At 39.6% G+C, this 24,361-nt stretch overlaps 1 protein-coding gene across 4 annotated transcripts in view; it reads left to right on the top strand.

The window, feature by feature from the left end:
• The first annotated feature begins 125 nt into the window (after nt 1-125).
• The window catches only part of MGAM (maltase-glucoamylase), a 65,903-nt gene continuing 41,667 nt past the window's right edge, over nt 126-24,361 (top strand). The window contains exons 1-5 of one of the 4 annotated variants that reach the window (XM_032275789.1): nt 126-149; nt 6,367-6,438; nt 12,230-12,339; nt 19,275-19,403; nt 22,228-22,403. In XM_032275789.1, the coding sequence (XP_032131680.1) occupies nt 19,277-19,403; nt 22,228-22,403 (303 nt within the window). In that variant the 5' untranslated portion in view covers nt 126-149; nt 6,367-6,438; nt 12,230-12,339; nt 19,275-19,276. Of the gene's footprint in view, nt 150-6,301; nt 6,439-12,229; nt 12,340-19,274; nt 19,404-22,227; nt 22,404-24,361 lie in introns of those variants that run through there. The other 3 variants (XM_032275791.1, XM_032275790.1, XM_032275788.1) reach the window with 3 other exon arrangements.

Below are 24,361 nucleotides of genomic sequence, written 5' to 3'. Positions count from 1 at the left end.
CCGTGATTGGCTATCTCCCGTTCTTCCCCCTCCTCTCCGCCCGTGATTGGTTAGCTCCCGTCTTCCCCCGTGATTGGCTATCTCCCATTCCCCATGCTTGGCTCTCTCCTGTTCTGCCCGCTGCCGGAATTCCTAGGACAGCTAGACAGGTGAGAAAGAACAGACAACTTGCCCCCAGGACGCGCAGAGTCCTAGGAGGAGTCTCTGCACCTCCCATCTCCCCAAATAATCAGGCAAAGCAATGGACGTCAGCTTTTTACAGGACGTTCCAGCTCCTCCAGGACCGAGTCTTCCGATCGCTGTTTAACATCTCCCACCAGGTGGCGCCAGACCACTGCGAGGCCCGGAATTCCTGTCAGGCTCGCGGTTCATCCTCACTTCAGCCACTTAAACAGTAACATGGTCTCATATCTCAAGCAATTGAAAAATTTTACACTCCATTTACTGCGTTATGGTAGGTTGAATTTCCTTGATTCTCACAGTTGCCCTGCGAAGAATGTAATGATATTTCCACTGTGATGAGAAAGTGGTTTCGGGAAGGTTAAATAGTTAAATATCTTGGCCAAGGTAAACTAGTGAGGAGGTAGGATTCCGACCACAGGTATTCTGATTTCACCTTTGACGCTCCTTTCTCTAAGCCTAACTCCCAATCTAGGTTTCAGGCTGGAGCAGATACCCTTCCTTTGATAAGATGCGTGGTAACATTTTTTTCCCCATCCTCAGCCCTATTTGAGCTTTTTTCTTTTCTTTCTTTCTTTTTTTTTTTTTTCCCCGTGGGCAGGGGGAGTGCATTTGCTCTTGTGAAGCGAGTGATAGGTTATTCCATTCCCAGGAGAGAGAAAAATTGAGTCTGGATAGGTTTCCACCTCAGGAGGCCACTGTTCTGGTAAGGGAAAGGAGTGGGGGAAAATCTCGCTAGGTTCGTTGAAAGAACAGGTGGATCTTCGCAACAGGTTAACATAGCTATTAGTAAAGTTAGAGCCCTGGAGCGTAGAAGGAAATTCCTCAGAATTTTTTCAGGTGGATCTGGGATGATGTCTTCCTTTACTCCCTTCCTGCAGGCTGCCTGTATCTCCTTTGCTTCCATTATACTTTGTCCCTAGCACTGTTGTAGCATTTACCATATGTATTAAAATATGCATTTGTTTACATGTGTATCCTCAGTTATACTGAGCAGGGATTATGTATTGTTATTTTTTCACTCCCTATTGTGTATGGCAAATAATTAGATTTTTGTTCATTTATTTGGCCATTCACTTTAAATCCAAAGTAATGGTTTGACCAATCTTGCTTTCTTATGAATGTAGGTATATTGGCCCTGCTTAAATCTAGAAGAATTCACTCCTGGGATTCTTTTTTAATTCTTTTTTTTTTTTTTTATGAGACAGGGACTCAGTCTGCTGCACAGGCTAGAGTGCAGTGGTGTGATCTCAGCTCACTACAGCTTTTGTCTCATGCCATTTTCCCACCTCAGCCTCCAAAGTACCTGGGACTACAGGCACATGCCTCTATGTCCAGCTAATTTTTGTATTTTTTGTAGAGACAGGGTTTCATCATGTTGCCCAGGCTGATCTCAAACTCCTGAGCTCAAGCTATCTGCCCGCCTCAGCCTTCCAAAGTGCTGGGATAAAAGATGTGAGCCACCACATCTGGCCTCCTGGGAGTCTAACATGTTTTCTGCACTGAAGATCAAAGCCTGCATTGTATAGCATTCTGGAGAGCACCCATCCTAAGAGAAGAAAAAATTAGGTAGTGAAATGATCCAGTAACAAAACTGTAGGCACCAAAGTGTAGGCAGTTTTTTGTTCTGGTGAACATGGTGTTTGCCATGAGGCCTTGACCTCTGTTCCAGTCCTATGGACTTCTGTCGGAATCCAAAGAACAGTTTATGAAGTAGGCCCTTTTGGCTGCAAGCAGTCAAGATTCATTTAGGTGAGCTCCAGTAATATGGATTTTTATAAGCTACATCAATAGTTCTCGAGGTTTAAGGTACCCCACACTAGGGAGACCAGGATCACTGGGGAACTTGTTAGAAATGCAAGGCCCCTGACCTATTGAATAAACACCTCTGAAGGTGTTCATGACTCTGTGTTCTAACAAGCCATTCAGGTGATTCTGATGCACACTCAGGTTTGACAACTACTGGGATATACAGAGAAAGAGATTTTCCAGGACTTCAGCAATGAGCCACATTTCACAGAGATTAAACATCACTTGGGTGGTGAAACTTTATTCAGGATCCATGTTTTTTTTCTTTTCTTTTTTTTTTTTTTTTAGCACTAGGAGTTAATTGCCATTTACTTGAATGTTCCACTGTCAGTGAGATTCAGACTCTTGTTAGAAATTGAAGAAGGGCTTTGATGCTTTTGTCTGGTATGGTGCCAAGAGTCCCAGGAATTCCCAAATCCAGCTCTGCCTGTTATTCCTGTGACATGAGAAGAACAGCAATGAAAGGGTGTGTAATATGGGTATTACTCTTTTAAATGTGACAGCAGCACCCAACAGCTCTCGCTGCAAAGCCCTGGTACCAGTTGGGTTGAAGCAAGCAGTAGGCCCAGGTAGAATCCACATATCCAACTTGCCATTCTTTCCAGGGTAGATACTACCAATTAATTGCCCATGCAGTAGTCTCTCCATTATCAATGGAACTTCTGTGTTTCTTAGGCAGGTCAGTATTTCTAACTTAAAAAACTACAAATCTCATCCTTCTTTCAAATAGGAATGTCCAAATGACACAAGAAAAAGTAATTGGATGGAATTTCATAGAAAGCCCTTGTTGCTTTTTCCTTTTTCTGTGTCTGAACTTGAATGTATTGTTGGACTCTAACCATAAGGGAAAAGCCAAGATAATCTCAAAGGTTTCACTCTGAAATCCTTGATGGCTGAAACTATACCAGCAACTACTCTCTTCCAGCCTTATCATTACTTGATAATGGGAAACTCTTATGTCCTTAAGCCACAATGCTTGGAACATTAATACTGGAAGCTGAATGCAATTACTAACTTATCCAGTATGAAACCTATACCTTGGGACCAGAATGCGCAAGAGTGGAGAGAGGGAGAGGAGAAGTAAGAGGGAGGGAGGGAGGGAGGGAGAGAGAGAGAGAGAGAGAGAGAATTACTTACTATTTGGAGAAAGAGAGAAAGAAGAGCAAACTTGCCTGCAAGAAGGATCTTGGGTCTAATTGCCCATCTAAACATGTGAAGCCAAGGGTGGAATGGAGAGAAGGGCAGCCTGCTTCTTGTCTACGTTTGCTTGTCAAGAAGAGGTGGGAAACAAGAAGTGCAACAGAGGAAACCAAAGAAAAGCTGTCTTTACTTCCTACATTTTAAGGCATATTGTTTTTGTCCACACGTATTTGTTACAGGGAGGTTGGCAGAGTGATAATGGTATGAGAACATGTGGTTAAAGATTCTCTCACACAATTTTTATTTCTGTTTTTCTATTTTTTCATTTTGTTCTTGCTACTGATTGATCCTGCTAGCAATTCTCTCTGTGTCTTACACTGAAAAAAGAGAACCTGAGTGGTTGAGTGGGTCACCCAGTGGGGCACTTCCTGAGTTATAGGCCAATTTTAGGATTGGCTGTCTTTAGGTTAGGTGCCCATCCCTGGTCCCAGCATATATGTATATATATATATTTTTTTTTGAGAGGGAGTCTCGCTCTGTCACCCAGGCTGGAGTGCAGTGGTGCAATCTCAACTCACTGCAAATGCCGCCTCCTTAGTTCAAGTGATTCTCCTGCCTCAGCCTCCCGAGTAGCTGGGATTACAGGCACGTAACACCATGCCTGGCTAATTTTTTGTATTTTTAGTAGAAATGTGGTTTCACTGTGTTGGCCAGGATGGTCTCAATCTTCTGACCTTGTGATCCACCTTCCTTGGCCTCCCAACGTGCTGAGATTCCAGGCAGGAGCCACTGTGTGTGGCCTGTCCCGGCATCTTTAATGCCAGCATGGAACCTTGTGATTAGGGACATAAGATCACTTTTCTCAGCAGGGATCTGTGGGTGGGGACTCCTTTTGAGGTACCTCTGGACCCCTCTTTAAGTTTTGTTTGGTTCATAAACATGAGCTAAGGGTAAGGAGATTTTACATAAAAGCTGACAGAGTTCTAAGCCATTGGATGACAGCCTTTTTGTGCTTCTTTCTGGCAGATTTCATGTAAGAGAACATGTGTAGCACTGGCACTTAGAGGCTTCTTCCTCTTTCTGCAGACACGGGTGCTCAGGCCATACCCAGAGACAGTGTGGACATGGCAATTTCCAGCGAGCAGGCTAGGAGAGGGGAGGTACCTAGAGGAAGGATGCTGAACCAGAGAAGACAGAAAACATGACAGAGACTATACCTGGCCATAACACATTGTTTGTGAATTTAGGACATTTCCTATGGAATTCTTTACACATTTTTCCCTTGGGGTAGGGGACTGAAGGGAAACATACCTACCAGTGGCTCATTATAGGGGAAAATTTCTGTAGAACTTAGTGTTTGAGGTTGCGAAACAATTGTGTATACATTTTCATACTGTTACATTATACTGCCACAATTTTAGCAATTCAAAATATTGATTGAAGTGACTTACTATTTTCCAACAATCTTGAACTAAAATGGAACTTCCAAGAAAGTGCATTATGAACCTCTCAGTATGCTACCACATACCTCCTAGGGTACATGTACCCTCATCTAAAAAACAAAATTCAATGGAGATGTCCATCAATTGGGAGGGACTTTTGGAGATTTGGAGGTTCCACACTTGCAGGTGGTTGTAAAAGCCAGAAAAATGCAGATAACAGGAGGATAACTTTTTGCTTATTGGTTAGACTATGATTAGACATTTTTGGTGGAGATATTTGTTTATACTGGGCAATGGAAGACAACCTGAACCTGTCATAGCAGGGCTAGCAGGGACCATTTTGTGACCCTCCCAAAAATGTGTCTCAAATCCACATTTTTGGGAGGGTGAATCAGTCTGGACGAGGTTGGGTCATCTGTTCAGTACTGGTTCACTCGCTATGATCAGAGGGTTGGGGTGATGTTGATCTTCCTTCACAGAAGTGGACCATGCAGGTGTCAGTGAGGTATGGAAGGTGGCCAGGGAGGAAATGATGGGGGTTTCTAGAACAAGATTTGAGTTTAAAGAGAAATAGCCATCTCTGAGGTAAGGATGGTAGAATTTGACAACTGACAGGATTTGAGGGATTCCCATGTGGGAGACTTGGTGGGAAATCCTCTTTGAATTTGTTGAATGAATGAACAGATATTAAGTCTGAAAAAACCATTTTCCATATTTACTGATTTAAAACCCTATGAACATTGAATTCCTGAACTGAAATTAAATTAGTGTGAGTTCAACTCCATCACTATATGAGTGACCTTTAGCAACTCATTCCTCTTAGTATCTGTTTCCTCATTTATACATGGGCATTAAAAATACTGCCCTATCTTAAAAGATTGTTGTAATCAATGAGGTAGTACAGATTAAAGTACTCTGGGGCTGGGTGCAGTGACTCACACCTTTAGTTTCTGTACTTTGGAAGGTCAAGGTGGGTGGATGACCTGAGAAGGAGTTCAAAACCAGCCTGTCTCTACTAAAAATACAAAAATTATCTGGGTGTGATGGTGCATGCCTGTAATCCCAGCTACTCAGGAGGCTGAGTTGGGAGAATTGCTAGAACCCAGGAAGAGGAGGGTGCGGTGAGCCGAGATCACACCACTGCACTTTAGCCTGGGCGACAGAGCAGAATTGTCTAAAAAAATGAATTAAAAAAAGGTATTCTGAAAACTGTAAAGTATCACACAATGTAAAGTCTTATTTATTTATTTTTTAGACAGAGGCTTGCTCTGTCTCCCAGGCTAGAGTGCAGTGGCGCGATCTCAGCTCACTGCAATCTCTGCCTCCCGAGGTCAAGGGATTCTCCTGTCTCAGCCTCCTGAGTAGCAGGGATTACAGGCACCTGCCACCATGCCCAGCTAATTTTTGTATTTTTAGTAGAGATGGGGTTTCACCGTGTCAGCCAGGCTGGTCTCGAATCCCTGACCTCGTGATCCACCCACCTCACCCACCCAAAGTGCTGGGATTACAGGCATGAGCCGCCTCACTGGCCAAATGTAAGGTTTTATGTGAATACTAGGTATTGTGCTATTCCTAAAATTCTCTCTGTACTCATACCTGTGTGTGCATCTGTTCTGTGGTGGTGGAGAGGAAAGGAATAGAAGACAGTGTAAAGCTGCTAAGTAATAGACATTTCACAAGACAAGGAAATGCTGTAATGTCCCTTGTAAGTTGTTTCTGCTTTCACCTTCCTCTGAACATTTCTGGGCAGATACATTACTCCTACTCCAGCTAATTCATTTTCTTCCCTTTGCAGGTGGCATGTGATGTTAAGGGCTTTTATATAGGACAAAAGAAGGAAAACAACTTGGCTGCAATAAAAACAGAGGTAAAATTTAAAGTTTGTAGGCTATGGAGACTGTGAGAAATCATTTTGATAGGGAGGGGGTGTAAATGCCATGTGCTTGTGAGTGTGTGTGAGTATGAGAGAGAGAGAGAGAGAGAGAGAGAGTTTTGTAGTAGTGGTTTTTCTCCACTGGCCTGTGGAATCAGTTCAGTGTGGGATGTGTTGACTGTTTAGTGTGGCTATTCCTAAGGGTTGAGGCATTGGAGGAATAGTTCTTAATAGAATTTAAGCTAATGATACTGCTTGCTGGATATTATTTCATTTTCAGAAAAGACTGGTTGAGGAGGAGTTGGGAAGCTGACATTGGATGTCAGGTACTTATGTCAGCGTAGGCTCAAAATAACACTATGAAGTACACATGATCATCCCCAATTTCCAGATAAGGCAGTTGAGCTTCAGAAAATTTAAATGACTATCCAAGTTCTGCAGAAAGTAAGTAGAGGACTTCATATTTAAGCCCAGGCTAGTTTGATTTGAAACTCCATGTTCTTCTTTTTTCTTTTTATTATTAGGGACAGGGTCTTGCTATGTTGCCCAGCTGGAGTGCAGTGGTGCTATTATAGCTCTCTGCAGCCTCAAACTCCTGGGCTCAAGTGATCCTCCTGCTGCTGGATTGGGGCTGTGAACCCCTAAAGTGCATTCTCCAAATTTTCCAAAATTCGTCAGTTTTTATGAAAAATTCCCCAAATTTTTATATTAAATCATCTGAAGATTTAACATGAAAATACTCTCCAAAAAATGATTTATCTTGAATGAAATCTTATATTTGACAATTTCAAACTAAAGGGATGCTTTTAGGGACACCTAATCCACCCACAGCTAATTATCGGTAAAATCCACACAGATAAAATTATTATTTTCTATAAGGATTTTATTCCAGGAAGGGAGAACACATGAACTCATGTTCCATGTAGGAAAATGAAGAATGTACACTGGACCTCATCTGTCCCTTCTGAACTCAGCAGTCAGATTGGGCTCTTCATGTGGGTCTGTCTTTGACAGGGAGTTTGAGGAAATTGTGGGCAGAGACTTAAGGAGTGGCCAGTACTCCTCTGAGCACTTTGGGGAATGCACACCTGTAAAACAGAACAATATATTCTTTTTTTCTGTTTTTTTTTTTTTTTAAATATACTTTAAATTCTGGTGTACATGTGTAGAACATGCAGGTTTGTTACATAGGTATACATGTGCCATAGTGCTTTGCTACATCCATCACCCTGTCATCTACATTAGGTATTTATCCTAATGCTTTCCCTTTCCTGTCCCCCCACCCACGATATCCCTCCCCTAGCCCCCCACCCCCTGACAGGCCTGGGTGTGTGATGGTCCACTCCCTGTGTCCATGTGTTCTCATTGTTCAATACCCACTTAAGAGTCAGAACATGCGGTGTTTGGTTTTCTGTTCTTGTGTCAGTTTGCTGAGAATGATGGTTTCCAGCTTCATCCATGTCCCTGCAAAGCACATGAATGCATCCTTTTTTTATGGCTGCATAGTATTCCATAGTGCATATGTGCCACATTTTCTTTATCCAGTATATTATTGATGGGCAATGGGTTGGTTCCAAGTCTTTGCTATCATGAATAGTGCTGCAATAAACATACACGTGTATGTGTCTTTATAATAGAATGATTTATAATACTTTGGGTATATACCCGGTAATGGGATTGCTGGGTCAAATGGTTTTTCTATTTCTAGATCCTGGAGGAATCGCCACACTGTTTTCCACAGAAGTTAAACTAATTTACACTCCCACCAACAGTGTAAAAGCATTCCTGTTTCTCCACAGCCTCTCCAGCATTCAGATAAACTCTCCCACATTCCCTAGTTATTTGCTTTTCTTTATCAACTAAAGGTAAAGGGGATTAAACTGCGTTCAGCCAAAACTTCTACTGAAACTATGCAAACTTCTCAGCCTTCTAAGAAGGCTTGTGATTATATTCTATAATTTTACAATCTTTCCAACCATCCTGACTGAACCCTCACAAATGACTACCTGCTGTGTTCAGAATTCTGATTGAGGGTGGAATGAGAGACTGGCATGTTTGAATGGGCCTTGGATTGGGGATTCAGGGTCTGAGCTCTTGTCACAACTGTGGCAAATGCATAATAATCATAATAATTGTAACTGACACTTATTGAGTATTTACTAAGTAACATCAAGTTTTTAAACTCACATTATTTTGTCTGTTTATAAAACTCACATAGTTTATAAATTTACTGGATAGGTAACTTAATCTTCATTTAAGTTAGAGGATCAGAAACTTAGCTGTTTAAACTCCCCCAGCTAATAAGCAGACCTGGGCTTCACATTCAGTCTGGCACAATCGGATCTGGAACTCTGAGTCACCACTCACACAAACCTCATATTCCTGGGTCTTAACTTCCTCTTCTGTAAACAAGGAGGCTGTGCTTAGTGATTCTTAAAGTTCTTTAAGGGAAATACCAAACAATTCAACTCACATGTCCTAGGAGCTTGGTGGATGTGCATTTGGATTAGACACTCACTGCCTTGGGACCATTGTGAACATCAGTGAGCTCATTTAGTGAGCTCATTTAGGCACAGATCTTGTTTTTATTTATTCATTTTTATTGAGGTAGGCTCTCACTCTGTTACCCAAGCTGGACTGCAGTGGCATGATCATAACTCACTGCAGCCTTGTCCTCCAGGCTCAGGCGATCCTCCCCCTTCAACCTCTCAAGTAGCTGGGACTATAAGTGTGGGCCACCACACCCAGCTGATTTTTTATTTTTTGTAGAGATAGGTTCTCCTTCTGTTGCCCAGGCTGGCCTTCAACTCCTGGGCTCAAGTGATCTTCTTGTCTTGGCTTCCCAAAGTGCTAGGATTATAGCTATGAGCCCCTGCTCCAAACCCGAGGTCTTGGCACTCAGCCAGCCTCCGTGCATGTTAGTCTTCCTTTCTTTCCTCTTTTAGCTCTAAATTATTTGATTCCATGATGCCAAAGAAACACAGTAAGTCATTGTTTCCATGGTAGTCAGTGTTCAGATGGTTGATGAAGTAAGAAAAGTAAGGATAAGGAAGTAAACTTTTCAAAAGAGATAAATTGATTTAATTTCGATTGTGTATATCTACTATGAAATGACTGTGATAAGAGATAGTGACTTTTGTTCATATTTTTCAGGTGACATATATGGTTTATAAATTTAAGTCCCTTGGACCAGTTTCTTTTTTCCCAAATTTTTGCTAGTCCATAAAGACGAATGCCTAGAAAGAGCACTAGGTGAGCAGGGCTTTTTAAATTATGTGTGGTAAAACAGCAATTGTTTAAAAATTTCTGATATATCACATACTGAGGCTTTTGTAAAATTAAAACTAAATTACTAAAAAAAAAAAACCCATAAAAAACCCAGCATATACAGATATAAGTTCCATTTTTTAATTATCAAGATCAATGACATGAAATAATTCTGTCAAATTTTAATGCAAGCCTCTCAACACGTGTCTTCAATTTCTGTGCTTATTTCTTTGGAAGCTGGCAACCACAGGCTCACAGGTAACACTTGGAATATCACAGAGGGGGGACCTCTGCCCTACTTGGAGGAAGGTCCGCTTAGTAATATCTGGGGTTTGTCGCTATAATTCTGAAAGCCTGTGAACTTGGAAGGGGAAAATATTTACATATCTTTGATTTGAATTGAAATTTAAAGTTATGTTGCAAACTACAGTGGCGTTAGTAGTACCTATGACTTTTTGGTTTCAAGAGAGGTCACAGTTACTTTCACATCATATATTTAAAACAATCTCAAAATATTTTTATGCTTACCTCGTTTCCAAATTGCAATCGCTGTTAGACATGTTGCTTTATTGTTAGTATATCATTAAAGAGGCACAAACTGTAATTTAAAAAATATTATAGTAACTGCATTTCAATGTAATTGATTTTCTTTGTATCTTGGCTTACTGCAACCTCTGCCTCCCAGGTTCAAGCGATTCTCCTGCCTCAGCCTCCTGAGTAGCTGGGCTTACAGGCACATGCCACCATAACCAACTAATTTTTGCATCTTTAGTAGAGATGCAGTTTCACCATGTTGGCCAGGCTTGTCTTGAACTCCTGGCCTCAAGTGATCTACCCACCTCAGCCTCCCAAAGTGTTGGGATTACAGGCATGAGCACTGTGCCTGGCCTAAAAATTAATTCTAAGAGAGGTTTATAAGCGTATCTTAACTCAGTGGGTTCTTCTTGTCCACTTCCCCCCAAAAAGATCAGTGGAACAGCAGGCAGTACAGCAAATAGAGAGTTTAATACTCACAGGGCTGGCCAAACAAGACAGGGAGAAATTTCTCAAACCCATCTCCCCCAGGATTCAAAGACTAAGGTTTTTAAAGGGTACTTTGTTGGGCACGGGGCTGGGAAACTGGTACAATTGATTGGTGGGGGATGAAATCACAGGAGCACCTAAAACTCTCTTTGTGCAGCTGAGTCAGTTCCCAGGAAGGGTGTGTATGTGTGGGGGGTCTCAAGACTAGCTGGTGTCCCTTGGTCTACTGAAATGCTGACAAATATCTAAAATACCAGTTATTTAAGTTTCACTATAGTGATTGATATGGTTAGGCTTTGTGTCCAAACCCAAATCTCATCTTGAATTGTAATTCCCATAGCCCCCACGTGTCAAGGGAGGGACCAGGTGGGAGGTGATTGGATCATGGGGACAGTTGTTCTCATGATAGTGAGTGAATTCTCATGAGATCTCATGGTTTCATAAAGCAGTTTTCCCTGCTCTTGCTTGCTGTCTCTCACCTGCCGCCATATAGGACATGCCTGCTTCCCCTTCCACCATGATGGTTTCCAGAGGCCTCCCCGGCCTTGCGGGAACTGTGAGCCAACTAAAACTCTCTCAGGTATACCTTTATAGCAGTGTGAAAACAGACCAATGCAGTGACGCTATCTTTGGTTGCTGGGGAAGTTAAAAATTTTGTGACACTGATTATGTGACTCTGGAGCAGTAAGCAACTTATAGAAAAACAAACTAAGCCATGGCAGGAGATTGTTTATGCTTATTCTTTAGCAAAGTCCAAGCCCCTACCGTAATTCCAACCTTGCCTCATGAATGCCGGTTTAAGCTCCAGGCAAAAGGGGGATCATTTTCCCTTGATTCCAAGTTTAACTATAAACTAAATCCCTCGCATAGTTACCTTGGCCTTTGTACTAGAATAAGCAAAAAGCCAACCACACAACCCCCCTCCCCTCCACCTGCCCCCAGAAAACCCAATTTAGCCTGGGAGGCTGGAAGCAAGATGGAATCAGTCAAGTTAGATTTTTCTTATTTATAATTCTGCAGAGGCAGTTCAAGAGTCACCAGACTATTAAAGGATTTCCATACTGCAAACAAGCTTAAGGACACTTTTTTTAGGGGTGAGAAAGAAGAAAACTATTTTTAAAACAATTTCCTTTCATCACAATCATCAGATTGTGCTACTAAATGTCAGTGGGTTCCTGAGAAATTAGGAGTCACTGCAAGAGACCAGGGCAGTTTTACTGGTCTTTTTTTACTTTTTGCTTTTATCATCTACAAGTTTACAAACTGTGTCTGTGTTCTCTTACCAGGCAAACTGAGTATCCCCACCACATAATAACCATTCAGTACCTGGAGGGGATGAAGTGGATCAATCATGAGGGGTGGCTTTTCCTTCCAAAGTCTTAGGGATGTCCTTCTTAGAGCAAGACCATGATTACTAATTAACTAAAAATTCTAATCCTGGAGATAAATCTGGACATTCATTTGCATTTGAAATCCATTAACATTTTCATGATAGGTCAGTAAATAGTTACCAGGGCTTTGGTTGCTTTGGTGGACTGTGCTCCTTTGCTTTTATTGCTAAGCCATCCTTCAGGCAGAGAGGGAGCGGCTGCAGGAGGTAATGAGGTATGTTTGTGAACCTTGGGTTCATGTATGTGTGTCTACAAGTGTGTGTGAATTGGTGTGGATCTCTTTTAGTCAAAATACCCTTGTTAATTTGTTAAACACAGACAAGGATAAACAATACCAACAATAAATCAAAAAATTATGCACATGCACACACATGGAACAAAATTCTTCTCATTTAACTTTTTTTCTTAGTGTGTGTATATTCCTCTGAACTAAGGCTGGATCTATAAGCCTGATTGTAGCAACACCTGTGTGTTTGTGTGTGTTTCTGTGTGAGGTGTGATGAATTATTTAATAGGTTGAGGTAGCAGGCAGAAATCCAGATTCTGGAAATGAGGTAAGGGAAATGAATAAAAGGAGTTCGAATTTGGGAGTGAGATTTTCCTTCCTATTTTGAGATATTCCTTCTGAAAGGATATGGAGTCGTGATTGAGAAAAGGCCATTGGCGAACCAATTATAGTCAGAAAACTGAGAACTCTATCACTATGCTTGTGAGTTTGGTGACTCTGTTGATCAATTGCCAAATAATTTTAGGGAATAGTCTGAGGGCGTGTGTATGTAAAATATTGGGATGCATTTATGAGGTGGTGTGCATTGAGGGTAGGGGAGTCTCCCTGCAGAATCTGGAAGGAGGTCGTAAAGAGACAGGTAGGGTATTCGTCCTGGCAGTCATGTGTGGAGTAGAATGGAAGTGCCCATGGGAAGAGGAGGTGGTGATGGATTGTTGTTGGCCCTCAATGATAAAATTAAAAAAAAAAAGTTGGATCCTTACTAGTTGCTAGAGTCTAGCTAGACACATGTATTCATTTCTCTTCTGACTGGTTACAGAGATGGGAAGGGAGAGTTACACTTGGGGAAAGAGAGATAAGTTGAGACTAATTCCCATGGGTCTCCCTGAAAAAGGGTATCAGTAGGTTCTTGATGCAGGATCTGATCAGTGGCTTTGCTGGACAAGCAGGACCTCCCAATATCCAAACTGTCTACAGTCTGTGTCCTGGTATGGGACGGTAAGTGTATGTCTGTAGGCGTGCAAAGAGGGGGTGAGATGGAGGAAGTCTTTGGTTTGTTGTACTGGGTAGGTCCCTGTGCTACCAGGGACCAAATGAAGTGGTGTACTAAATTTAAGACCGTTAATTGGTATTTCACTCACTTTCACAAGATGTCAATGATTATTTTTTATTATCAGGCATTCCCTCACAAATAAGTTTTAATGAGCTATAAAATTACTATAAAACTTGTTCTATAAGCATGGAATCGAAGTAGAAGAAGAAATTTTCCATTTAAAATTGGTTCAGGTGGGAGCTGTGGAATGTCATGAAAAATATAAGCATTTGTACACCTTGGTGCTAGGCTAAAGGAGGAGTTAGCTGTCTCCTAGAGATGATCCCTTTGCAGATCAGATGGGGAAACTAAGTCCCAAAGGGGTTAAGTGGTTTTTCCGAGGTTACACAGCTGGTTAGGGTCAGAGCTGACTCTTAGTTTTCTCACTTTGGATGTGATCAGACTTGCAAAAAAAAAAAAAGCCATTTATTAGCTACCTTTTTCCTTCATAAGCAGCTGGGACATGATAGACCAACCCACTAAATATTGCCCAGCAATTTTTTTTTTGAGATGGAGTCTCACTCTGTTGCCAGGCTGGAGTGCAGTGGCACGATCTCGGCTCATTGCAACTTCTGCCTCCTGGGTTCAAGCAATTCTCCTGCATCAGCCTCCTGAGTAGCTGGGACTATAGGCACGCTCTACCACATCCAGCTAATTTTTGTATTTTTAGTAGAGATGAGGTTTCACCACGTTGGCCAGGATTGTCTCGATCTCTTGACCTGTGATCCACCTGCCTTGGCTTCTGAAAGTGCTAGGATTACAGGTGTGAGCCACTGCACTTGGCCTGCCCAGCATTTTTGATGAATGGCCATGACTTGCCGGGGTCTTCTTTGCAAGTTGTTCTTGATCTATCTACAATGAATCTTCTTTTCCACTAGATCTCATGCCTTGTGTTAGCAAATGATTTTAAAGGATTTTAAAAGAATGGCTTAGACCTCCATATACAAATCAAACAATGGCTATAATACTGCAAAGAGGACAAATATCCAGTTTTTCCAAATTAATTTAGATAGCCATTTAAATAATTTAGGCCCCCATGTGGTTTATCTGTCTACTTTGCCTAAAGAACTATAACAATACCAGGACAATGAGCTTTGACAATTATTCGTATATGAAATAATTCAAGAAGAAAAAAATTTCTATTGATTTTGCATGATATGTATATATTATAATTTTTTTTTTTTTTTTTTTTATTTGTTTGTTTTTGTTTTTGTTTGAGATGGAGTTTCACTCTTGTTGCCCAGGCTGGAGTGCAATGGTGCAATCTTGGCTCACTGCAACCTCTGCTTCCTGGGTTGAAGTGATTCTCCTGCCTCAGCCTCTGGAGTAGCTGGGATTACAGGTGCCTGCCACCATGCCCAGCTATTTTTTTTGTATTTTTAGTAGAGACAGGGTTTCACTATGTAGTAGGGACTGCCCAATATGTTGGGCAGGCTGGTCTCAAACTCCTTACCTCAGGTGATCCACCCACCTTGGCCTCCCAAAGTGCTGGGATTACAGGTATGAGCCACTGTGCCCAACCTCTTTTTTAAAAATTTACTTTAAGTTCTGGGATACATGTGCAGAACAGGCAGGTTTGTTACATAGGTATACATGGGCCCTGGTGGTTTACTGGACCTATCAACCCATCATCTAGGTTTTAAGCCCTATATGCATTAGGTATTTGTCCTAATCCTTTCCCTCCTTTTGCCTTTCATCCCCTGACAGGCCCTGGTATGTGATGTTCCCCTTCCTGTGTCCCTATGTTCCACTGTTCAACTCCCACTTATGAGTAATAACATGTGGCGTTTTGTTTTCTGTTCCTGTGTTAGTTTGCTGAGAATGATGGCTTCCAGCTTCATCCATGTCCCTGAAAAGGACATGAACTCAATCTTTTTTATGGCTACATAGTATGCCATGGTGTGTATGTGTCACGTTTTCTTTATCCAGTCTATCACTGATGGTCATTTGCATTGGTTCCAAGTCTTTGCTATTGTAAATAGTGCTAAAATAAACATATATGTGCATGGATCTTTATAATAGAATGATTTATAATTTTGGGGGTATATACCCAATAATGAGATTGTTGGGTCAAATTGGATTTCTGGTTCTAGATCCTTGAGGAATCACCACACTGCCTTCCACAATGGTTGAACTAATTTACACTCCCACCAACAGTGTAAAAGCATTCCTATATATATATAGTAATAATTCTTACATTTCAGTAAGATTTTTTTTCTGACCAACCTAATTAAAATTGCAACCCTTACCCCAACATTCCTCACTCCCTCCCCGCCCAACTTTTTCTCCATAGTTCTTTTTTTTTTTTTTTTTTTTTCTTGAGACGGAGTTTCGCTCTTGTTACCCAGGCTGGAGGGCAATGGCGCGATCTCGGCTCACCGCAACCTCCGCCTCCTGGGTTCAGGCAATTCTCCTGCCTCAGCCTCCTGAGTAGCTGGGATTACAGGCACGCGCCACCATGCCCAGCTGAATTTTTGTATTTTTAGTAGAGACGGGGTTTCACCATGTTGACCAGGATGGTCTCGATCTCTTGACCTCGTGATCCGCCCGCCTCGGCCTCCCAAAGTGCTGGGATTACAGGCGTGAGCCACCGCGCCCGGCCTCTCCATAGTTCTTAAACAGTATAACCTACTATATATTTATTTATTTTGTTTATTGTCTTTTTTTGCTACCCACAAGAACTAAGTTTCATGAAGGCAGGGATTTTTATCTGTTTTGATCATAGCTGTATAGACAGTTTTTGAAAGGATGCTTGGCACTGTAGGGACTTAATAAATAATTCATGAATGAATAAACTGCAAGCAGATTTCTTTCTTCCAGAGATATAGCTTGGATAACTTGATGATGAATAAATGTGACAAATAAGACACATCAGTAGATTTTTCTAGGTCTCCCAGATAATTTAAAACAGTGGTGTGTGTCGTAAACTTAATATGGTTTTATTTGATAAAACTACAATCTCACAGAAAGGCCAAGCTCGTGTATACTGTGGGGCATTGTAGCATAGGATATAGAGTAATGGTTAAAAGCCCTGGCTGTGGAGTCCAAAGGGCAGTGTTCAAATTATGGCTTTGTTCCTTATCAGCTGTATGACATCAGGCAAGTTATTTGATGTTTCTGAAGCTTAATTTTTTCATCTGTAAGTGAGGATAGTAGCCATAATTAACTTGCAGTTGTTTTAAAAATTGCATTTGACAAATTATGGAAACCTCTTAGGATATCTACTCAATTACTGTTAACCATTATTATCATTAACATTAAAATTGCACAATTAGATATTTGTGCTATACAAAAATAATAGTCAAAGATTAAGGACAGATTGCCAAGTAGCAGCTTTTTAAAAAACATTTTTAAGAGCACTTAATTCTTTCAAAAGCACTTAACCCTATTTAAATTATTTCCTTTTTTATTTGCCCCTTGCCATTTTTCTTGATCTTAGTTTTCCTTCAATTGCATTCCTAACTGAGGTAGGAGGCTTCACCATCAAGTGTTCTATAATGCGGGAAGTAAGGTCAATCTGATAATTCTGGAGATTTTTTTTTAAGGTTTAAGGAAATCTTTCTCTTGTATAGCTAGAAAATAGATATTGTTCCATAGAGGAAATAACCATATTTGAATATATGGAGCAAAAGGACTATTGATAAGTGGCAAGGAAGTCTTTTAAAAAATGTTAATGGTATTTTATTTAAAAGTCATATTTATGTGTGCATATTAGTTACCTATTTCAGGGTAACAAATTACCTTACAATTTTGTAGTTTGAAGCAACAAACATTTATTATCTCTTAATTTATGTAGGTCAGAAATATGGGAGTGGGTTAGCTGAGTGGTCCTGATTCAGGGTCTCTCATGAGTCTGGACAAGATGTCAGCCAGGACTGCCGTCATGTGAAGGCTTGAATGGGGATGGAGGGTTGCTTTCAAGGGAGCTTACTCAGATGGCTCTTAGCAGAAGACCTCAGTTCTTTGCTAGAAATTTCCAAAGTCCTGCTTGAGTGTTATGGCATGGTAACTGGTTTCTTCAGGAAATGATCTAAAAGAAAGAGCAAGGAGGAAGCTGTAATGCATAGTCTTGGAAGTTAGATGCCATCCCTTCTCCATATTCTATCTATTGAAAGTATGTCACTAAATCTGGCTCATCCTCAAAGGGTGGGGTGGTGGAAACTCAGCTTACCTCTTGAAGAGAGGAGTATCAAAAATTTGTGAAATTAAAAACACCTGCCATCTCATTATTTTAAATAACATTGAATTATATTTTATTTCACATATTTATTGAGTACTGTCTCTATGAATATTTACACTGTCCTCAATCTTTTGCTATTACATGTAATGCCGTGATGAAAAACCTTTATTTGTGTGTGTGTATATTCCCAAATGTGTAAATGTATTTATGGGATGAATTTCTATAAATGCAATTGCTGGGTAATGACTATGAGTAATTTTTATAGTTGTTGCCAAGTCTTCATTGAGCATAGGGTGTTTATAGTTTGACCAGCAATTTGTTGTCACATTCTTCATAGTGTCTAACATATGTGTTAATAAACACTTGGAAAAAATTTAAATATTATTATAGAGAGCAATCTGACATCTCACAACTATTTGCATCCAACAAAGAGGAGATATCATAACTTTGATAGACATTCTAACTCCTTATCAGTGACTCTTTGGTTTATTAGTTAATTTAATTATATCAGGCATGAGAGATTATTAATCTTTATGGAATTTAACAAGCAAGTTTAATTTTATAGGATTTCTTATGAAGCTCTTTGGAATGTGAGATAGTGGAGACAGTCCTGGCAAGAAAGACTAGAATTGGAGTAATTTATTCTAGAAAACACAAGGCAGTCCTCCAAGTATTTGATAAAATTCAGCATTCCTTCATGAAAAAACTCTTAACAAACTTGGCATAGAAGGACTATACCTCAAAATAATGAAAGCCATGTATGACAAACCCATAGCCAAAATCATACTGAACAGGGAAAAGTTCAGTACAATTGAAAGCACTCCCCCTAATAACAGGAACAAGACAAGGATACCCATTGTCACCACTCATATTCAGCATAGTACTGGAAGTCCTAGCTACAGCAATCAGGCAATAGAAGAAAATAACAGATATCCAAATTGGAAAAGGGGAAGTCAAATTATCTCTGTTCATTGATGATATAATCTTATGCCTAGAAAACTAAACCCTCCGAAAGACTCCTGGATTTAATAAATGACTTAAGTAAAGTTTCAGGACGCAAAAATCAATGTACAAAAATTAGCAGCATTTCCATACACCAATAACAAGCTGAGAACCAAATCAAGAACTCAATCCCATTTACAATAAAAATAAAATAAAATACCTAATAACACATTTGACCAAGGAGGTGAAGGATCTCTACAGACAACTATAAAACACTGATGAAATAAATTGTAGATGACACAAATTGTAAAACATCCCATGCTCAAGGATTGGAGGAATCAGTATCATCAAAATTGACTAGATATTTGACGATAGCAAAGAATTATTGTAAACATATTTTAGGTATGACAATATTTTTGTCTTTTGCAAAATTTCTTATCTTTTAAAGAAATATACTGAACATTTTCAGATTAAAGGATATGAGACCTGAGATTTGCTTCAAAATAATTCATGGGCAGGGAGAAAAGTGGGCAAGAATAAAGACAAAATGAATCAGCCATGAGTTGATAATTTTTAAATTTAGATAATGGATGCCTGAGAAGTTTGTTATAGTATTGATTCTATACATTTGAACTTTTCCATTGAAAATCTTACTAGTCATATAGTAAATCAAATTGAAATCTAAATTTTTTTTCTCTTATTTTTTAGAGATGGCAAGAAAAAAGCTGAAAAAATTTACTACTTTGGAGCTTGTGCTCAGTGTTCTTCTGCTTGTGGTGTTTATCATCAGTGTTGTTCTAATTGTGCTTTTAGCCAAAGAGTCACTGAAATCAACAGGTAAGGAGTAACTCTGGGGCTCTTTCCATATATTATTCTTTTTAGAGCAAACCTTCATCAATGGCAGGAAAGTAATGCTTTCATACTCATGTGTGTGTGTTTGTTGGGGGGCTGTTATATGTGAGTGTTCTATGTGTTTTGGGCAGCTCAGTAGGTATTCATTGTAGGTTTAAGTTCTGATTCTTTGATTTCTTAATTAATGCATTGCAGGATTCCATAATTAACATTTTAAATATATTTTTCAAATTTCACTAAATGACTTTAATTCTGCTTACAATAGTAATTAACGATACCTTCATGTGAAAGGCAAGCAAGTGAGTATATGAGAGACTTCAAAAAATTTGTGGAAAAATAGAAAGAAAGATAAAAAATAAACCTTTTTTCTCAATGTGAGCTCCATCAAGTTCAGGACGTTTTGTAAAAGATGATACCAGCCATTTAGTTTATTCATAAAGAACTGAGGGTCCTAGGAATTTAACCTTCTTATTGAAGTACTTTTTACATTATTAACTGAAAAAAAAAAATAAGTATCTTTTACAGATTTTTTTAAGATTAGGAAACTAAAATAAGTCAAAAGAAGCCAAATAAGAATCATAACATGGATGCCTAAAGATTTCCCATTGAAACTCTTGGAAAATTGCCCTTGTTTGATGATGAAATGAACAGGATCTTTGTGGTGGTGGAGAAGGACTCTCTATGAAACTTTCCTGGGCATTTTTCTGCTAAAGCTTTGACTAACTTTCTCAAAATACTCCCATAATACGCATATGTTACTGCTCTTTGGCCCTCCAGAAAGTCAACAAGTAAAATGCCTTGAGCATCCCAAAAAACTGTTGCATGACCTTTGTTCTTGACTGGTCTGCTTTTGCTGTGACTGGGCCACTTTCCCCTCTTGGGAGCCATTGCTTTGTCTTCAGGCTCGTACTGGTAAAGCCATGTTCCTCTCCTGTTACAACTCTTGGAAGAAATACTTGAGGATCTTGATCCTCACTTGTTCAAAATTTCCATTTAAGGTTCTGCTCTTGTTTGCAGCTGATCTGGATGCAACAGTTTTGGCATCCGTAGAGTAGAAAGTGTGCTCAACTTTAATTTTTCAGTCAGAATTGTGTAAACGGAACCAACTGAGATGTCTATGGTTTTGACTATTATTTCTGCTGTTATTTGTCAGTCATCTACATTAGGGCACGACAAAATTAATTTTTTTCTTCACAAATGGATGTGGATGGTCTGCTTCTGTGGGCTTCATCTTCAATATTATATCGGCCCTTCTTAAAATGAGTTATTCCTTTGTAAACTGCTGATTTCTTTGGGGGCATCGTCCCCATAAACTTTTTGTAAGTATCAGTGATTTCACCATTTTTCCACTCAAGCTTCTCCGTAAATTTGATGTTTGTTCTTGCTTCAATTTTAGCAGAATTTATGTTGTTCTGATAGGTGCCCTTTTCAAATTGATGTCTTATCTTTTCTAATGCCTCAAGCTAGGTCCTATTCAGACATGTTGTAACAATTTACTGTGAGCTTATTTTAGTACCAAAAATATTTGAGATTTATACATAGTTTTTTCATAATACATATTTTTCATGGACTTATGAAGATACCCATATAACCAAAGTTTTTTTGTTTATTGAATTTTTATATCCCCAAAATGAGCTGGATTATGCTGAGTTATCCATGATTTTTTATCTGATTCATCTAGGTGCAATTTCCTAGGAGAACCAGGCAATCAAGTGTCAACCTGTGGCTTCTCTGCCCCTCCTGCCCCATCCCTGGTCACAACAATTTGTACTTCTTGTAGAAAAACCCAAAGATTGCTCAACTCTTAAAATTATGTGAATCTGAGGATGTGACCAAAACCATTATGCAGACATTGGCACAATTTGAATTTGAAACCCCCAATGAAAAGAAAACCAATCAAAAGCCTAACTGTTTTGTTTTGATATAATTATTAATTTATTGCAGAGTACCTTTAAGAATGCTCACCTCTTATTTTAGGATACAATAAAAATACCTTTTCAATTTAGTGGTTTTTAAATCGGAAATCAAAGTTCTCTAGTTCTTAGGTAAGTCCTAGCTGTCAGTTTTTAGACTGGTGGGCTCCCTTTACATCTTTTGTCATATAGGACTTTGTATTTACAGAAAAACGGCATTGCTCAGAAGCATTCTTTGTCTCAGGGATTGACTGTTGACTTGGCAAGCAAAGTTGAAGTTACTGTGACTAGGATGGCACTTAGACTGCACATGTTCTGTGTGCCCTTGCTGCTAAGGTTGGAAGTAAAGGATCAGATCACAGGTCTGCAGACTTTACTGTAAAGGACCAATAGTAAATATTTTAGATTTTGTGGGACATACAGACTCTGCCATTATGACTTAATTTTGCTATTGCAGCACAAAGCAGCTAAAAACAAACGAGTATGTAATGTGTATAATGTGTAGTGTGCATGTGTGTAATGTTCCAGTAATGCTTTGTTTATAAACCAGGATTCAACTTAATTTGGCCTGAAGGCCATAGTTTACTGACTTCTAGAGTAAAGGAAGGGTGGTTCTCACCTTCATGAGCTTCTAGTTTAAAGGTGGAGTCCTTGCTCTTGTGCGTACTATCTTGTAGGGGAGGGAGTTGGGAGTAGAAGGACATGATATAGAGATACACCAGAAGTAAATACAGTCTGTAGGATCAAAGTGACATTTTATAAAGTGAATGTACAAATTTTGAGGTCATCAGCGTGACACCCACTCAGTAGTGGAGTTAATTGGAGGTGTTGAGAACTATTGAATGTATGTGAAATTAAACTTGTCTGATGGCATTTTATGTTTGCTTTTGGTCTAGCCCCAGATCCTGGGACAACTGGTACTCCAGTTGGGAGTACAATTGGTTCCACACATCCTGGGACAGTTAGTACCCCAGATCGTGGAACATCTGGTACCACTCCTGTTTCTGCTGAATGTCCAGTGGTAAATGAATTGGAACGAATTAATTGCATTCCTGACCAGCCACCAACAAAGGTTTGAGTTATGAATTTTGTTTTCATTTAAGAATTTATGCAACTTGATAGTTTATTTTTGGCTTTTGTTTTGTTTTGTTTTGTTTTGGTTTTCCTCATTAGTAACTCTTAAGAGAGTTGTTTATGTTGCAGCCGTTATGGCTTGGGCAAACTAACCTGTATCCATGTTTGTATGACAGTGTAGCTTCGGGAAAGGAAGACCTGGAAAATTCCGCTGGGTTGCCACATTCAGCAAATAAAAGTGCAGTTTCCCACCTAAATTCAAATTTCAGAAAAACAGTGAATAAACTTTTAGTATAAGTGTGTCCCATGAAAGATTTTGGGCTTACTTGCTAAAAATGTTATTTGTCTTTTACATGGCAACACTACATGATTACTAGTTCCTTCTGTCTCTGTTCTTGCCCTGTACGTCTCTCCTTCTCCTTTCAGAATTTCCAAAGCTCATCTAAGAGCTACAGTAAAAATTCATACACATTCACAAAAGATTATGTTAAATAAGGGCAAAGTTTCAAGAGATATGTTTTTGAAGGAAGAAGGTAATTAATCTCAGATTAAAGATAGCGCAGATACCTGGGCATTTACTTTAGGCCAGTGTTTCTAGATTATCGGCTCTAAGTCCAGCTGATTATGATGATATAAAGTACTTTGCACATACCCTATGTTTGGTATGCCTAATTTACAGAAAGTTGATGCACACGCATTTACTTTCCCTGTCACATGTGCTAGTTACTCAATAGCTCAGGTGAGCTATACTCAATAGCTCACTAATTACTTGGAAGCTCACCTAGATTGTCACACCTTCCGTACTTGTCAGGCTCCTGCAACTCTCCATCTTGTGATTGGATACTGGTGGACTTCAGATACTGCCACAGTAATGTTTCTTTGGTGCTTTATTAAGACCTTTCAATAAAAAACTGGTATCGAAATTGCAGTTCAATAAATGATCTTTGGCTTTTTTACATGTCATACCCAACTGAATTACTCTATACTCTTGGCATTTGTTAATTGTCATGCTTTTTTGCTCAGCCAAAGAGAAATAATGGCACTTTCAATGATCCATTTTCTTGTAGATGGTATAACTTAGGCATTTTGTTGCATGTTTTATGAATCCTGAGAGCTGTATGCTGATCCAGATTGTTGAGAGCTGAGATGATGCATAATGATATGTTTGTATGATGTCATACTAAAACGAATATAGCTGGAAGAGAATGGTGGGAAGAAGTTATAAGCACAACAGACAGGCTAGGCAGAATGCTCTTTTGTTGAAGCCATTGCCATATGATTTTATCATTCTTATCATCTGTCCTCCAAGATTACATGTAAAAGAACTAAAAGAATAAATTTCTCTGCAGATGATTCTTGGTTGTAAATACCATTGTTTCATTCTCCCAATTATGGGAGGGAGTCCTTTTCTAGTACAGAAGGAAGTAATGTATAAAACCACTCTGACACCCTGAGTACCCTTGGGAGACTCTTTTTTGGAGAGAATGGACTCTAGGAGTCCCCTTCACAGATCAGTTATCTAACTCTAGTTCAGATTTTTAGTTCTGGGCTTGCAGCTGGTTAGAGGGCATCTTCACTGAATGCCTTCCTATCACATGAGCTGAACTCATTACCTCCTGACCAAATCTGCTTTTCCTTCCCAGCTACCAGATTTCTGTTAGCAGTTCTATTAAGCTTCTTTTTCTTGAGGCAGAAACACCAGAACTTTTGATTGGTTCATCCCTTCAATCCCTTTGGCCAGTATTTCATGTGTTTTTCTTTAACAGTATTTTTCCAGAAGAAGCATTTCATTTCCATTCTCACTGCCACCCCTAGATCATCATTTCCTCATGTTTGGGTTGCTCTAGGTGCCTCCTGGCATCCCTTCTGAATTCCACTTCTCCCATCCATTTCATTCCTCGCATTATTAGAATTGTCTTTTTTTTTTTTTTTTTTTTTTTTTTTTTTTTTTTTTTT

The sequence above is a fragment of the Sapajus apella genome, unplaced genomic scaffold (assembly GCF_009761245.1).
Source record: "Sapajus apella isolate SASKATOON/1434 unplaced genomic scaffold, GSC_monkey_1.0 scaffold7, whole genome shotgun sequence".
Taxonomy (NCBI): domain Eukaryota; kingdom Metazoa; phylum Chordata; class Mammalia; order Primates; family Cebidae; genus Sapajus; species Sapajus apella.
This window is presented reverse-complemented; position numbering and strand designations above follow the sequence as displayed.